This window comes from Pelecanus crispus, chromosome 1 (assembly GCF_030463565.1).
Source record: "Pelecanus crispus isolate bPelCri1 chromosome 1, bPelCri1.pri, whole genome shotgun sequence".
Taxonomy (NCBI): Eukaryota; Metazoa; Chordata; class Aves; order Pelecaniformes; family Pelecanidae; genus Pelecanus; species Pelecanus crispus.
In genome coordinates, this window is record NC_134643.1 from 114,295,679 (window position 1) to 114,314,068 (window position 18,390).

Here is an 18,390-nt window from a genome sequence, read left to right on the forward strand (position 1 = left end):
TTACACCACTTAGAAATCCATAAATCTTAACTACGGGTACTGTTTACACTGTCGTTGCTACTGACAACCCACTGTCAGGTAAATCCTTCAAGGCGACTCCGAGTTGCAGGTACGCTGTCACAAACAAATGCGAGACCCACGAAGTTCAGGCGCTGCCCACCCGGCTTCGCTGCGTTTTGTTACGTCCACTGCTTTTCTCACAAGGACACACCACTTCTCGCACTGAAATGCCGAGTTACCTGCTCCAAAGGTGCCTTATGTGCACCAGCGGAGGGTCCCGGCGCTGCCCCTTCAGGACTTTGGCCGTCCCCCACAGTGCTCAGGACCATAACAGCAGTACCTCCTGAACGAACCCTGATGCTTTTGGGGGAGCCCACAGCCCACCAGCTATTAAAAAACCCTCAAGACCGGTCAAGTATTCAAGTTGAAAAAAATATGTAAAAACTTCATTTTATTACAGTACAAGATTACAGGTAAAGGGGTGGCACTTTTACAATTCAGTTTACCCCCAGAAGTTTCTCATGAAATAACAGCTAAAAGCATTACAGCACGGTTTTCAAGATTAAGATCAAATTCTTATGCAAGATTTGCTATCCCTATCTGTGGTCACATGTAAATGTATTTCCCCTTCTAATCTTCTCTCTCCCCCAAAAGGTTTTGTAATCTTGGGAAATCCCACTCTCATAACGATTCTCATAACAACTCTCATTTCTCTTATGCATCAAGCCACTTCTCCAGAAAAATTCCTTTCTAACCGCTAGCTTAAGAGCGGTGCTCCCTTTCAGGTGAGACAAAATCACGCCTGGCTTTTGCAGTGCAGTATGTTTAACTATGAAAAAAGACTGTACAAAGATTACAAAGGGAAAAACCCTGACTGGTTGGAAAAAATTTAAGACTCATTATGTATTCTACACTGCGGCTTGCAATTCCTGTAAATTGATAGCCCCTTTCTAAATAGACTTGACAAATCAGTAACTAAGCCTCCATTTGAACATAATGGGCATCGAGGCAAAGCATACCATCTATGCTTGGGGAAAAAAACCCAGTATTTTTCACATGGCTGTCATCAGGATGACTTCTGAAAATGTGCTCCTTTGTAAAGTAACACTTTAAAAATATATACTGGATGTTAAATGTCTGTACACGGTTGAAACCTGTTTGTAGCAACCATGCGACAGTGGGTTATAACGTGGGTATAACTTCAGCTTTAAAGACAGCAATCGTATTCCACTTCTGTTTAAATCTTGAAAAATGTGCAACGTCCAACACCTTACATGCGTATTTTATTAGTAACTATCACAACGCTACATCATACTGATGACTAAAACACTTGAGGGCTTTAAAGGTTTTTGAAGTATTTGTCACCAGCCCTGCTCCAGCAGCTGCAATATCCACCTGCTCCACGAGCTGCCAAGGGGAGAAGGAGATTTTTGGGTTTCTGGAAATGCGTTTTTTTTCCGGCTGTTCACTGCGCGCTTGCAGTTTCGCACAGACGAGAAGGAATTATCCCGGGGTGCTCACGCTTCTCCCCGAGGTCGTGTTTCTGTACAATTCGGGCTTCCACTGGTAGGTGTGACAACAATAATCCTTCCCTCCGGTCAGCAGGGAAACCCCAGCAATGAAAGAATTAAATAACCGTCTTCACGCGGTGAAGCTCCCCGCAGAATAAGGGCACTGGCCAGCGCCTGCCCCGCCTGGCGCCGACCCGCCGCACGCCCAGCGCCCCTCAAAAACGCTACTAAATAAAAGGCGGCCTTGCCGCAGCCACGGTCAGGCCTCCCGCGGTGGCCGCGGCCTGTCGCCGTCCCGTCCCCCGCCCCGTCCCCTCGCACCTCGCCCACACGACTGCCCCCTTCCCGCGCGACGCTCCTCCCCTCCCACGAGGCGCCCCGGCAGCCCGCGCTCCCGCGTTGCTAGGACACCGAGCCCGCTCCCTAGCAACGCGCCCGGCCGCGCGGCGCTTTACGGCAGCGGGGGCGCTCCCCCCGCCCGTCCCTCGGCGGGCCCCGGCGCCGCCATGTCCTGCCCGGGGCGGCCCGAGGCGGCGGGCCGGACGCTCTTCGTGGGGAACCTGGAGAGCCGCGTGCGGGAGGAGATCCTCTACGAGCTCTTCCTGCAGGTGGAGGGCGGGCCCGGGGGCGGGCCCCGGCCGGGCGCGGCGGCCGCGTTCTCCCCGAGGCCGGGCAGGGCCCAGGCGAGGCCCAGGGCTGCGGCTCCGCGCTGGGGAGCGGCCACGGCAGCCTCTGCCGCAGGAGCGAAGCGCTGCGAGCGGCCGGACAGCGGCGAAGCCGCCGGCCGGGTGGGGCGGGGGCCGGGGCCGGGGCCGGGGCCTGCCGGCCGCAGGGGCCCTTCCGCGTTTGGCCCGACCGCGACCGCCGCTGCGGCTCCGGAGCCTCGGCGCGGGGCGGATGGGGGCGGCCCCCCCGCCCTCGGTTTTGTCTCCTCCCGGCGGTGCAAGTTTTGGGGTCGCAGATGGGCCCGAGTTAGTGAGGAAGTTAAATAATTTAAAGATGTTTTTCAAATCCCCAAGGGAAAACTTTCCCCACGCTTTTTTTAATGTCTTCTGGGCAAGAAATTTTTGATGAATAACTTGATTAAGAAAAATGAGCGTAGAACCTGAAAAGGTGCTGAGCAAGGTTGAAACTATTAACAGAGTGCAAGAGGTGGTAGGAATGATCTGCAGGTGGGGCTCTGGACTTCCCCCAGCAAATGACCTTCATATCAAAATGTTTTATGTTTTAATGCTTGCAAAGGTATTAAAAATTCCATCGGTGGGATTTTCGGGGAGGTGGTGGGAAAATACTAATTAGCTGGACTTGTTTCAAACCTGACCTTAACTCTCTTTCTTTGGAAATAAGGTATGTCAAGGAGGAAAGAAAATGGCAAAGATTGAAAATGTTAAGACACTGACTTGGCTTCAGTTTGGGTCACACATTGACAGCATCTCTGGAAGCCAGGCTTATTAACCTGGGGGTAGTAAGGAAAAGAGAGGGAGGATACGGAGAGGAGGGAGCATTATATCACTAATGTGAGCATCAAATTTCCAGATGGATTGACAACAGTTGCTGAGATGGGCTTTTCCTGGATTTGTTTATGGTGTGGTTGTTTTGTGGTTGGTTTATTTTTCCTCCTGGTGGGATCCAGCCAGCTTCTGTCAAGCTAAAAGGTCCCAGACTCTTGACTGGACAGTTTAGCTGACAGCATGGTGATAAACTTGCTTCTAGCAATCCACTAATTTCCCCCAGTCTCAGAATGAACCTTGCTTCCTTCTGGTGAGTTGGCAAAATAAAGAGTGCAAAAAAAAGAGGTGGCCAGAATCATCTGTTCTTTTGCTGTTACATTTGCTAATCAGAACTGTTTCTACTCACCAGTTTTATTCCACTGATTAATCTGGTATTTGTCTTGTTAACTAGGCAAGACCTCAGCATGCTACCCCATTTGCATTGAAAGGCTTTTTTGTTTGCTATATTCTAGCCCTTTGGGTTTTTAGCTGTTCCAATCTCTTCCTAGCTTTCAGTTTTTAACTTTTCCCTAAAATTAGCTAAGAAACAGTTGTTTCTTCTCCCTCCCCCCCCATTTTCTGTGCAGTGTTCATACCTGTTTCCAAAACTAAACAGTAGTCTGCTGTTTAACTGTAAATGTTAGGTTAAGAAAGCTTATCTTACCAGAGGACATGAGTAATACCATACAAATTCTGGTACAAAAGTGATAAAAATAAGTGGGTGCTCTCAGAATGTAGTTCCGTATGACTCTTCTGCATAATCTGCAGCAGTCATCCAACTGCTGACCTTTATCTGGATCTTTAGGTCATCCCAATAACACCTACTTAGCTTTTTCCTTCTCTTCATCCTGTTCTCACTCAGGTTTCTCTGTCTTTTGCTGCAACAGCATATGCTTCTCACTGCTGTATTGTCCTTTCTTGGAAAGCACACAGTTCAATATTCCTGCTATGGCATAATCCTAAAGACGTACCCCTGACTGTCGCTTTTCCCCCGTCAAATTACGAGCAAGTATCTATTACGACTCCTAAACCATTAATATTTTTGTTTGTGAACAGGAAGACTACACATTTAAAAGACTGATCTGCAAAGGACTTGAGTGTGTTGTTCCTAGTTCTTGAAGAACCAGATCCTCCTCGTTAGGCAAATAATAATCAGAAGACTGCATATATATAATTTTTTAAAAATGGCAGTGTAGTACAGAACAACAACAAAAGTGCTTTAAGGAGCCAAATTAAGGAAAAACAAACATTCAGAATCTTACTGAAATCCCTTCTTTAAAAAGAAACAAAAAGCTCCCTAAAACCCCAAACAAAACAAAACAAACAAAAAAAAAAACCCAGCAAACATCAAGATATTTGGAAAGACGAGATCAACATTTTGAAGATTCCCTGCACAGGACAACCTAGGTAGTATCCATTGCTGTATAGCCTGATCACGCTCTGCACCAATAATAAAAAGTGGTACATTATTTTTGATCCCTTGTGTTTGTCAATATGACTTCCCTACTTTCACCAGGGTTGAGGGGTGGGGGTGTTTCATTTTTCAGCGAAAGCATCTTACTTAATTGAGGATTAGTTTATACATAGCTGGCAAAAGCACGCAGCCATCACATGATTATCACAGATGACAATCCTTAACATCTTCAGTCTGACAACATGGGAGGTATAAGGGAGATGGCTCCACATCATCACTCTAAATGCTCACAGCAGACAAATTGCAGATTTGTTGTTTGAGAGTAATCATTGAAAATGCAGAATAATAAAGTAGATTACTTTCTATGGCTTATTTTCTTCATCTGAGCATATGCTGTGTGTTTATTTTGAATGTTTAACTGTTTATGGAGTTTAATTGCCATAAAGCTGTTACGAGTTAACTTGTGTTTGCCTGAAGCTATAGATGACTTCTGAGCGACTTTTACTGAAAAGTACGTACTCTATTGGCAGTAGCAGTGGAAGCCAGTTCTACTGATGAGTGCTGTTTTTTGATTTGGAACAACAAATTCTTCATCTACTACAGTAATTTAGACATTCAGTAATTTTTTTTACTGATGAATTTTTTTGTAGCTTACATTCACTTCATTGCTTATCTGGGTATGATATCCTCCTAAAGTTAAGTCGTTACATCCTTAACACTCCTGAGCTGTGGCAGGAGACAGCTGTTCACCACTTCTTTTCACTCTGCTAAATGAGCCGTACAGATGCATAGTTTGTTTTGATGAGAAACTGTTAATTTGGTGGCTAAGACACTGATTCTGTCTTGTGTAGCGAAAATTCACCATCTTTGATATCTGTTATGAAAATGACAGTTTCTTTGAAAATGCAGCCAGTATTTATGGAATATCACTGCTTTAATTTGGTTCTAGAAGTACTATGCAAGGATTAAAATGGCACGTGTAGGCCGAGATGGAACTTTTCAATGAAGATATTTCAGCCCAAGGGTGTGGTTTGGGGCTTTGTTTTGTTGGTCGGGTTGGGGGCGGGGGGAAGGGGAGGCACGGGCAGAAGCAGTATACTATCTCTGATGAGATGATGGCATCTCTTGATTCCTTGCCATGCAGTTGCAGCGAGGGCTAGGCAGTACAGAAAACTGTTTTGTGGTGGTTCCAGAAGCACTATTCTCTGTTCAGGTTTGCTTTCCCAGTGTTGATGCTGCCCATTTTAGGAATTTATGCAAGAGTAAAACAAGTATATTAATGGAGTAAGTCACTTTTACATAGCTGATACTATCAATTTGCTTGGTTACATTAGCTTTTGCTATGGAGTCAGTAAATTAGTCTTCCCCCTTGCAGCAGCTATCGTCATTATATGTTAAAAATAATCAAAAAATCTGATTATTAAAGACTAAACATCACCCATGAACTGATGCGTGGTTCCCTTTTAACATTTGTGGACCTGATTTTTGTTTGTAGAAGGCTCAGAATTTGAGCTTGGGAATGTGAGGAGACATTTTCAAAATTAAATAGAGATTCTTATACTGAGAAACTTACACTGTTTCTGACTATGGCAAAATATACATCATTATGAAATATTTAAAAAAGAATGAAGTGTCAAACTGTTAATTTCTGTGAGAAGATAATACGAATTTCTTTCAGGCTGGACCATTAACCAAAGTGACGATTTGTAAGGACAAAGAAGGAAAACCTAAGTCTTTCGGATTTGTCTGCTTTAAGCACAAAGAATCAGTGCCTTATGCAATAGCTTTGCTGAACGGAATCCGTTTGTATGGACGACCAATTAAAGTGCAGTATCGGTTTGGTATGTTTAGTAGTCTCGATGATTAAGTCTTTGTAAACTTTTTTTTTTTACTATTTTTGAATCCTACAGGCATTTACAAGGTGACAGTTTATAGTTGGAAAAAATTACAGTCCATTTTTTTTAAGAAACAAAAACTTCCTGTGGCTTTTGCATAGAGAAGGATTCAGTCTTTTTTGTTTATAAGAGAATACAACAGGTTGGTTCAGAACAGCTTAACTTGCAAACCAGCTCTGACCACGCTGTATGGAAAACAGCAACACAGGTTTTCTTGCCAGATTACATTTAGGAATCGGGGTGTGACTTTAACTTGCAGTCTGGCAGGAAAAGTTGATTCAGTAAATGCAGCAACTATCAAGCTGTTTGATAGTTTTTACACTAAAGCCACAGAGTTATCAGAGCGGTTGTTTTAAGTGGAAGGGGTTGTAGTTTGAAGAATATAGTCAAATCAGTCACATTCTTCATTTTATGTTTATGAAAATAAACAACCAAGAAAGCTAACAATCAGGCAGCATTTGCAACCGAAACGTTAAGGACTCGCATTCCCACTGTGCACTGTGCCGCTCCTTACTCCAAAGTTGCTAGGCTTAAGTGGAATGGCTGAGGTTCGTAAAATGAGAAGCATCTCCCATGTCTGTAACTGAATGGGAATTACTCTGTTCTCGATCACTTCAATAGCCCTGATTTATGCTTCTGTGAGTGAATAAATGATAAATGAACGTTCTCAAGCAGTAAAATGATGCCATAAAATGGCACCTTACCTTTATATACTACCTTGGATATACTAGCATGCTACAGGTGACATTGAATAGTTGTATCTCAATAGTCATTATGCTCTTGTCTTGTTTACAGGGAGTTCTCACTCATCAGAACTAAACAGCCCTACACATGGTTTTGAGAACTATATTGACTTATATTCACCTTCATATAGGTAACAAAGATCACCTGTGAATGTATTGCATGATTATAATTTAAAAAAAAAAATCTTATTAAGAAAATTAGTTGATGTGGTAGAGCAATCTTTAGGCTTTTCATTAAAACAGCTGTTGCATGCTTTAATTGCATCCTTACTGATGACTCACAATGGGCTGTAGTTAATTTTAATATTTGGTTGTTTAGCTTGCCAGAGGTTCAGTTAGCTTGAATTTCCTATCCTTTATTTGTTTCTGCAAGATACAGGACCATGAGAAAATACTGAAATACGGTGTTTGTACTAGAATGTTTGCAGTTGTCAGGGGAAAAAAAATCTTGACAATGGAGATAATCTTTTTAAACCCCACTGAGTTTATATCTGTGGGTTTTGTGTGTATATGTACAAGCAGCTGTCATGGACATCTGAATGCACAGGTATAAACCTGTTATAACGGAAGTCTGGACACCCCAGATTCAGTATTTTTCAATGTTTCAGCATTTTTATTTACAAGTGTGACAGAACTCATCTGTGGAAGCTAAACTCCCTTGGTGAAATCCAGAGCTCTTTTGCGTCTGCACTTAAATACATGTGAGGATTACTCAGTAATTGAGCCTTTGGGTGCGTTTTCCTTGTTTTATCAGTTTTTTTCATGGAATTCCCGTTGTTAATATCCCAGTTCTCCTCTTGGATATTCTCACAGCCCAAGAGTTAAGTCTCAGCACTCTGGTAAGCAGTATGTGGTGGTCGTCTAGTCTTTGTACGTTTGCTTGTTTTTCCTAGGTATCAAGAGCCTTATGGAAATCCTCCATTTCCTGTTACTCCTTTTCCAATGAACAATAGTTTACCTCATGAATACTCAGGCTTTCAAAAGATGGTGAGTTCACGTTAAAAGTTAAAAATTTGGGAGCTTTTTTATGAAGTTGAATGTATTCTGCATTTCTGCAAAGAACAGTGCTTGTTTAATGTCTCAAGGTGTGGTTTAGGCGGCTAACTTTGACAGTATTAGTCTATTTATTTTAGCATTTAAGGGTACTATAATAACAGGGGATCTACCAAACCAAACTCTTTTCTTACTGCAGGAATGTCTTAAAGGTACATAGCTTAGGAAGACTAAAAATGTCAAGTCTACAGACAGAGCGCTCTCCTGTACTGTGTTCCAAATCAAATCCCCATAGTGAGACAAGCTAACCTAGTAAAATTATAACCATGCAAGCAATAGCTTCTTCATATACAGCTAATTCAGTCTGGGAACCTCTTAGCTCTTCTACACAATTCAGAAATGCCCAGCAGAAGTTTCAAAGGTCCTAAAACCAAACCTAAAACTTGCTCAACAAATCACCACTGCCCAAGTTAGGGCAACAACAGTTTCAGGGTTTCTGGCCTAAGCCTTTATATGCCCCTGCAGTTCTCGCATTCATGCTTTACTTTCACAGCAGTAGACAGTGAGAACCCGTATTTCACTTCCCCTCTAACAGACTCTGGTGCACTGGGCCATTCTTGTCCTAATCTCTTTTATCTGAGAGATTCCACAAGGCAAGGGAAATGTTCACTTCAGATGGCACCCTGTGGCCCAAACCCTACTTGCCAAATACATGGAGCTTCTGAATCTGATGAGTATGGATCAGTAGGACTGAAGAAACCCAACATTTAGTGCGAGGTACCAACTGTGGGCAGTACTGCTGCCACCCAGTCTGACTGGGGAATGGCCAGCCCTTTGTAACTGCAGAAGGGGTGAAGTCTGGATAGATGACTCTAGCTAGCTGCCATCTGAGCAGGAAAATGGAGAGGGTCTGTTTCCTGTTGCACAGAGGTGGTGGTGGCCTGCCTCCCTCTTCCCACGCTGTGCCCTCAGAAGAGCTGGTGCTTGCACACTTTCCCATCCCCTCCGCTGTGTTTGGAAGGCTCGGGAATGCACCATCTTCCCCGCTGTGCTCACTGATGAACCCGCTCCTCTGTAACAGTGCAGTACGTAAACACCGAGAGACCGAACTTGGCAGACAGGCACACACAACCAACTTCATCCCATTTTCTGCTTGCTAGAAGGGATGCCACTGCAGTATGTCTCCAGTGATAGTTCGTTGCAGCTTCAGCAGGAAGCGATCTCATCACACGTAGGCCCTCACACATCTACCTCACCTTTATTTGGGTGAGCCAGGCAGGTTACTCACTTGGAGTCTGCCTGCACATACAATGTACTCAGACATCCTCCCCATCATTTTTCTGGTTACTGCCAGTCAGTAGAAAGCCGCTCTTTTCTGACCTTTGTAATTCTATTTCTGTATTTGGGCTGTGCATTTTGTATGAGAGGGCTCTTGAGATACTTTAGGGACTGTAGCAATAAGCTGGGCACTTACTGTGTTGTTCCAAGTGCTTTGATCTATGAATTCACTATACCTTGTTGGAACACCTTGTTCCACATTAACTTTAAAATCAGTTAAACCAGGTTAAAAAAAATTGCAGATGTGCATGTCTTTACATTAACAACAGGCACTGCAGTTACAAATATTTATAAAATATATAGATGAAGAAATGAAAGGAATGCCATGTTTGATTACCTTACACAAGGACTAACTGGCAGTTTAATCTTAAATCAGATTATGTCTCTGTTCTAACTTTGCCATGAAAAAATTGTCTACTTTTTACAACTATACTAGTTGATACAATAAAATATATAAGCTTTATTTGCAAACGTTCTGTGTTATTTTATGGTTTATCAGTATTTTCATTGTATAAGCTGTAATGCATGCAAAATTAAACTCTTCAGAACTTCCTCTTCACAGTGTTAACAACTCAAGTTTCTGTTTCTCTAGATGAACCATTTTTTAGCACAGCAGTACACGGTACAGAGTCCAATGGGTCAGCAATTTCCTTACTATCAGATGACTCCGCCACTGCCTTCAAATTTATCCTTTTCTCCCTATCAGAATCAAGCTGCAAATTTTAAGTCCACACAGAGTTCTTTTGAATTGGCCCCGCCACATTCAAGTGACTGTGAAGTACACCAGGTGGACGAAAGCACCTCTAAAAGAAAGAGAGAACAGCAAGGTTGTGACAGTGACACTAGTATTGAGGATGACAAAATGAGACAAAGAGACCGTGACCAAAAATACAAGAAGCGCAAAGCCAAGAAAAAGACACGTTAATACTGTGCAACTGGATTCATCTTTTTCTTAATTATATTTGCTATTTTTGAGACAAATTTAATCTATCATCTTTGCACTTTATTAAAAAAGGAATGGTCAAGATTCATTTTTTTTTAAATGTGTTATGCATAAAGTATACTGATACTTTATTTAATCTCAACCTATTTAAAGAGGAAAGTACCAGTTAAGGTATAGGAAACATTTAAGGAGATAAAGTTTGCCTAATAAAGGAAAAAAACCTAGTTGGTTCCTCCCCCCTTCAGAATCATGGAAGGCTATTATTTCACTAATATAGAACCTTTATGAAAATAGATAATTTCAGCCACTCATGAAATGTATGTATCACTTCCATCACTTATGGAATGTATTTATGTGAACGGTGTAAATTTTCTGGAGCCACTGAAGAAGTGAGCAGGCTACAAATTCTAAGTGTCACATCAGAGATGTGCTCGTCACTTAAGTATCAACACCTATAACTTTTTTCTGATTTAGCTCTGTTACTACTTTCAGTTAGGATCACCTTGTATAGTTATTGGAACTGTTTTCTTCCAGGAGTAAATTTGAGGTAAAATATGGGCATTTGCACTAACTACAAGACTTACATATGTATCGATACTCGAATGTATGTACTTTATGACTGCAGTTATGTACTGACTAGAACTATGTGCATATATATGCATCTTTCTATAAAAGTTACTCTCTAGTGTTTTGCTTATTTAAGAATCTAAATGTTCATTGTAACAAAAGGATGGAAAATTTAATGAGTATCTCATCTAATTGATAGCACAAAAGCATGAGACAGTAGAGTTACTACTACCTCTTAAGAAGAAAAGTTTTTCCCATGTTTAGCAGAGGAAGAATAAACTATCTCGTATTGTCACAAATCAAAGTAGTCAAATGACCTATTTTCTATCTTGCACAACTGCCACCAACAACCTACAGACAGATCCAGCGGTATTGTCTTATACAATGCCAAGTACAGGTGAAACACTTTTAAGAGCCTGTTGTATGGGAAAGCAAAACACTTAATTTTTTAATATTTCTTAAAGTTAAGTCTTCTGTTCAGACTAGATGTAGGCTTCAAATTGAACCTGACAGGAAAAAACAATTTTGGTTTTATTAAACTCAGTTTTCTTGGTTATAATGTTGGGTTGCTTGAAAGGAACACTTCTCATCCTTACACTGGTATTGAGAGAGAATATCCAAGTTTACTGGCTTAAAGGTGATGTGTTTTACAAGCCCAAAGATTTTCAGGAGTGAAGAATGTTAGCTTGCAACGATTTCTATTTTGTCTGATAAGATAAATCACAGCTAATAAAATTACTTTCTCAAGATGCTGCTTTTAACTTCCCAAAGGGATTACTTCTTCAGCCTGAAAGACATTCCTATGATGCCACAGTATGGCACCCCTGAAATGTCATTAGCAACTGAATTCAACCTTCTCTAGAAAGAAGTTATGTAACAAAGGTTTGTGCCTTAAATAAGATTTATGCCTTATGTTTTAAGAAACTTGCTAAGTCTGCCCAGTCCCTTTCCCTTTTTCCCTCTACCCTTCCACACAAACACTTGCCCCTTTATCTTTTTGGTTTGGTCTTTTTCTTTTCTCCACCAGTAACTTTAGGACTAAGCTATGTAGATGTAATCAAACTCCTCTTGGAAGATACTGCTGACATTATACCAGTAAGTCACTGATCACAAAAGTTGCCACAATAATGGAAAAAGTTAGCAAGTAAAATACACTGGATTTCTTTAAACCTGTTCCCTATGTTAAAGAAATTTAAATATAATCAAGCAGAGGAAGAATATGTTAACATTAGCTTAAGTTAGAAGTGAAGTTCATCAGACAAAACAGAAAACAGATGGATGCCCAAACCAGAGTTAGCCTACAGAAAGAGAACCTTAGTCAGGTCTATGCTAACGTGTCCTTATCGGACTTCCCCAGTGGATAGGTAAGATAATCTGTTCTATGCAGTTATACTCTACAAAAGGAATGTCAAGGAGGATCATATTGCATATGGCTGATAAAATATCAATACAGTTCTTCTAAAGAAATAATTTTTCTTACCTTCTTCCCAGTGTTTTTTATTCCTGAGGGAGGTACAGATTTTAACACCTCTCAATATCTGCTTACCTAAAAGTTGTGTGTTAAAAGAAGAAAAGCTGGGCATTAAAATTCCTTTAGCCATAACTAAATTTCTTTTGTACATCTGTTAACTTAAGACATCACTTTAGTCAGAGCCCCACTGATATTTTAATTACATTGTCACCATGTTTAGGAAATAATTTATGGGAAACAAAAAACCCCACTTGAGTTTGGCCTTGACCAAATATTTCTTCAACCCCCTACCTGTTTCAGTCACTTTTTAAAATTCTCTATGAATATGAAATGAATGTTTTCTATGTTAGTTCTGATTCTGAATTATTGTTATTTTGTCCTGGTCTTTCACTTCCCATGCTACTGGCTGGTCACAAGACCTTGCTTTCCCTGCTGTCACATAGGTCTTGTGTTTAGACTTGTTTCTCTGTATTTTACTATATGTAATGCAGTGCATAGCTATTTCCGTTACAACCTCCCAAACTTTGGACAAATCAGGATTGCTGCAGTCAGTGATGCATTCGCATTTAAGGTGGCAATGTGCCAGGTCAACAAGAGTCAAAGGGGAGGTGCCATATTAACTCTAGAGTGAAATCAAGATACTGATTTTTGTTAACTTTTGGAAAAACTTTATGTTCAGGAAAAAAACACAGCAATCGAAATTGTTATTATAGCTTCTTTCCTACCTACCTTTACATTTAAATACTGGTAGGCAAGCTGTATGAAGCCTCCAAAAAGCAAAACTAGAAAGTACTGGGAAGTAACAAAGGTCAAAACTTGCTTATCTGGTATGCAATCTGCCGGAGTTCCCAGTGCTGCAGCAGCCTGGTTCCAGAGACAGGCCGGAATTTCAGCTGCCAGTCCCAGGTGGAGTAGTTCTGTCGACAGCGAGCATGTGCTTTCTAAGTTTTATCGCAAGGTGTTTTAAGTTGGATCTGTTCAGCAGCAACAGCACTGCAGTGCTCTTATTTAAGTGGGAGACGCAGCTGGTGTCACGAAGCTGCTTGCTGTGCGGGCCCAACACCAAGATGAAAGTACTGTTGTCATTTGTCATTTTCTGATGCACTACTAAACTTCTGGTAGCACAGAGCTAGTTAAAAAAAAGGAGAAAGTTGGCTTTATACATTTGGTCACAAGATGGGATGCACACACACCACCACACATTGTTCCCTCTCCCGCCCCCTCAATCGTACTTGAATGCTGCCCACAGGTACAACACGCATCGGGCCTGTCATTAAATGGCACCAGCGAGACCAAAATCACAGCCACACCGTGCTCTCGGCGGCTGCAGGTCGCGTTTTAGGGCACAAAGTGCATTTCACCACACGCTCTGCGGCCGCGGGGGTACCGCGCCCTCAGGGCCGGCGGGGCCGGGGAAGGGACCGGGGGCCTCGCTGCATCCAAGCGGCAGGGAAGGCTTGAGGCAGTGCCGCCCTTCCCGCGCCTCGCCCCAGCCCGCACCTCCTTCTTTCTGTTTCCTTCTCCTTCTCCTCCTTCTCCTCCTCCTCCTCCTCCTCCTCCTCCCGCCTCCAACGCCTCTCCCCTCGCGCGCGGGGCGGCCGTTAACGGTCTCCGCCGGCTGCCCTCCCGCGCGCCGGCCTCAGGGAGCCATGGCCGCCTCCCCTGGCCAGGCCGAACGGCTGCTTACGAGCGCCCCAGTCCCACCGGCAAGAAGGTGACACCTTCTCGGGGTGTTTTTGACCGGGCTGAGGGCGGGGTAGCTCCCCGTCAGGGCCTGCCGGCAGGGTGGCTCCTTTAAACCCGATCGGATTGCATGCAGGTTTCGTGCTAGGCCTGTGTCCAAAAAAACCCCAAACCCCAAGCAGCTAATGACAACTGATATGTCCTGGGATGTATCCTTTGAATGTCTAGGCCAGGGTTTCGTTCAGTATTCCTTATCCTTCTTAAGGAAATAGGAGCCGTGCTGCGGATAGCAACAGGAGCAGGATTTGAGCGGGGAATGTCGGTGCCCCAAGACTTCTACCGTGTTCTTCCACAGTAAAAGACAATAGCTCAAACAAACGATGCCGTTTGGATGTAAAGTTCAGAAATCAGAATGGGCCGTGGCAAACGTTTACATCTGGTAGTGAAGGGCGAGTAGATGCACAAGAAGATGTCTTTGTTACAGAAAATTTGTTACGTACGTATTTCTTGGGTATTTGTTTCTTGCGTTCTCACTTCATCATTTGGCCTTTCACTGAAAGGACAAGAAAAATTGTTGTGGAAAATATACAGGATCTCAGAGCACCCGCACCACACATTTTTGATAGGTGGGGTTTTTACACCACCTACTGAAAAGAACTGTAACTGCACCTTTTGTTAGAAACCATTTTAAGACGGTAATTACTGAGGGACAGAATTTACTACCTAGTGCGCGGAAGCCCTTCTTGGGTGTGGATACACATGCCTCAAGAAATATGGGGGAGTTCATATTTGTTTGGCTTTATTACACTTATCTCCGATAACTTACGAAATTGCAGCACTGCACAAGCCTCATATTCTTCTCCTTTATGCATACAGTACATGGTGGTGGTACTACCTCTCTTAAGGACTGAAAGGAGTTTGCTGTTCTTTAGGTATTAGCAGTTGATAACTTCCAATAGCTAGGTTTTCAAATGGGGGAAGAAAACTCCACAGGATTTTAACTGTCAAAGATTTAAGGAAGGTTTGCTTGTATTGGACATAGAATCATAGAATATCTCAAGTCGGAAGGGACTCATAAAGGTCATTGGGTCCAACTCCTATGCTTTACTGTTGGTGTGATCATACTCTAGGGTATGTGTAAACACTGTAAAATCACGCTAAGGTGGTGGTTAAGTTGTTCTAGTAAGTCATGAGACTGTAGATCTCTCTCATTCTTCATATCTTGTGTTAGAGTGTATTGGTGGAAGAAGGTAACAGACAAAGAAGTGTAAGTATAGACCTTATTATAGCTCAGAATTAAATAGCTCCTAAGAACTACATGTTTGGTAAAAGAAAAAACCCCAACTTTTTCTTCAGTCTTTCAAGTAACACTGCTACTTTTTTCTTTTTTTTAAACAGAAATGCAGCCCTGAAGAAAATGTTTTTTTCTTCAGTAAATTAACATATTCCTGGTTTAGCAGATAAGAATTTAATAAACTGCTTGTTGAGGTTCATTGATGCTCACAGAATTAGAGCATGCACTTATGTTCCACACCATCATTCTAGGTTGACCCCGAGCCTGAGCCTGAGACTGATGTTAGCGTTTTGTACAAAAATCAAAGTTTACAACTTTTAGAGATTATATTAAGATATTTTGTGTGTTGTTTATACCTAGTAACAGTCATTTTATATGTTACCTAATGGCATTATTTAAAACATTAATCTTTTGATAACTAAGCACAATGTTCTTGTCACAGTAGACAATATTTTTAGATAAAGGGATATAAAAAGCCAAATTAGGCTATCCTTTTTCTTTATTATCCGTGTATCTGTGTAAAGTTTGGCAATAGAAAAAAATTAAAATAAGGTTGCTTTATACTCCATATAGTGATACAACAATTTGCTAGATCTCTGTGAACAAATATTCAGTAGCGCATTTAAGGTATTTTCCAGGTAGCCAATTTCATGCTTGTTTTCTTCCCTCTTTTATGCCAGGCCCCATGTTATTACTGTAGATCACCTGCTCATAAACACTAATAAAGTCCCTCCGCTTTTTGGGAAATTTTCCACTCAAAAATAGGAACTGAAAGTTCAACTATATCAAGTCATGCAGCTTCCTGTCACTTAATATTTTGGATGTTATTTCAAACAATTTCATGTGTTGTGTCTTGTGACTGTTACTCATTTTTAACATTTTTCTTTTTTCTTCTTTAAAAATCACTTGAGTCAGACATATACACCTCAAAAATCTAAAAGTGAGAAAAACCAAGAGTATGATAAATAATTCTTGCTTTATTCAATATTATCAATTTTAAGGAAAAACTGAAAATGGTATTTGCTACTAATAAGCTGAGACTAAACAATCAGATTGTTGCAAGGATTCAGAGTATTCGGTTAAATTCTGGCCCTGTTGAAGTTAGGAGTTCACCATCAATGTCAGAGTAGCTGTGGTTTTTACCAGTCCTTATGTTCTACACCATAAAGAAAAAAATTCAGTTTTTCTAGAAAGTTACGCAGTATACTGAGTGCAGCACTTCTATATGATATTTATTTGTTCATTATGTCACAGTGTTCACCCAGATGTTCAAGTTAGGCTATCCTTTATATGTTTTAACCAATTTCACAGTGTTTAACAAAAGAAGAGGGAAAAATATTATTTCAGTTCTACTCAGTGAGAGCTTGTTTAGCTATGAAATAACTAACTGGATGCAATTAAACTAATATTCTGAACATCAGATGTGTTCCCTCTTCCCAGTCACAAGCAAATGCAATAAATGATGGCTAATATATACTTGCCTTCAGTGCTTGCAATCTAAATGACGAAGTCTCAAATTAATTGTTATATAATAAATCCATAATGCTATGTTACGTTTCTTTAGAATTCAGGCAATCCAGAGATCACAGTGTGAAGGGCATTTGGTAAATCTGTTTATCCTCTGGCAGCAGTGAGTTGTGGCGCTGAGATGAGTTAGGCAGCATTCTTAAACAACAGTTCCCACTCAAGTACCGATTGGTCTGCTTTCCTCATCTGTCTTGAAAGCTGGCGCTCTTAGTGAGAAACTGTGTTATTTTTGCCTTAACTTATCAAGCGTAAGGCAAATTCACTTTGTGTTGATGTTACAGCTTCCGTAGATGCTTGGGTGGGCCTTGGGGATAGTGAGATCCACCCCCACCAGAATCTTACAGCCTCCAAAAAAGTGTTTCTGAGTCTTATTTTCTGTCGTGTGATAAACTCACAATGGCACACACGTTAGGCCCAAGCCCAGTGCTGACACTGACCAGCAAAGGAATGATACACAGGAAGGGCTCACGAGAGAAGACAGGCACTGCACTTGTGCTGCAGCCCTCAGGGAGGGAAAGCCCCACCACCACTGACAGGACACACACTCCAGTGTCTATGCATGTGTCTGTGGTTGATTCCTAGATGTTTGGGACTTCCTTTAAGTTAGAGAATGTTGTCAACATTAATCCTTTTGCATTTTCCCCACCTCAGAAATGGTATGGTATGGTTTGCTTTGAGTTGTCATAAATCTGACATGCTCATCAAAAATTCCAAATCATCTGTTGTTCTTTCAAACAGAGTTCCTGTAGGTTCAGTGTATTCATCAGCCCTATTTTGCCATTTTAAGTCCAATTTTAGTTTTTGTTGACACTTAAGTGGGTAAAAGCACTTTATTAAAACAAAATTTTAACAGCTGAAGAGCTACTGTAAGGAAACTTACACTGTACTTGTGCTGAAACCCAGTAGTTTGAGGTTGTTACCTTGCTTAAAGATCAGTCACAACATAATGCAGTCCTGTGATAGAAAAGGTATTTCATTCCAGATCACAAGAGTAAGTGGGTAATGATGCTACACACATTTGTTTATGAAATAGTAAATTTTCCTATCAAGAAATACGGGATCAGAAATGTAGACAGATTCTGAGGGACAAAGGTTCCTGTGATTCACCATACAGTGTGAGTCCTAACTTTGAAAAGCAATGGAAAAAAGAAATCCAGAAGTCTACCACAGGATTACCAGGAGTTGTAATTCTCACAATAGGCAATATTCTTTTCTACATTTAAGGAGTCTAGAAGCTGGAGATGATTTCTAAAATCTTGTTTATTGAACAGCCTACATTTTGTAGATTGCAAAGGCCACTCAGTGTTGTGATCAGTGGCCTCTAGTGTGGCTAAAGGATTTTTCTAAACTGCTAAAGATATCCAGTTACATTTTAACTCTTCAGATGATGCAGAATCTACCATGACTTCGGTGATTACCACCTTTGTCAAAACTGTCTGACTAATTTCTCTCTGAACTTGTCTGTTTCCTGGTGTCTTACCTTTGCATCTGTATATCAGGTGGGTAGAGAAGTCTGTTAGC

The 18,390-nt window shown here is 41.5% G+C and overlaps 1 protein-coding gene across 1 annotated transcript; it reads left to right on the plus strand.

The window, feature by feature from the left end:
* The first annotated feature begins 2,017 nt into the window (after positions 1-2,017).
* RBM11 (RNA binding motif protein 11) lies at positions 2,018-10,309 on the plus strand. The gene is made up of 5 exons (XM_075727838.1): positions 2,018-2,119; positions 6,094-6,256; positions 7,106-7,184; positions 7,947-8,040; positions 9,977-10,309. Exons 1-5 carry the CDS (start codon positions 2,018-2,020, stop codon positions 10,307-10,309), a joined length of 771 nt encoding a protein of 256 aa, XP_075583953.1.
* The last annotated feature ends 8,081 nt before the right edge of the window (positions 10,310-18,390 follow it).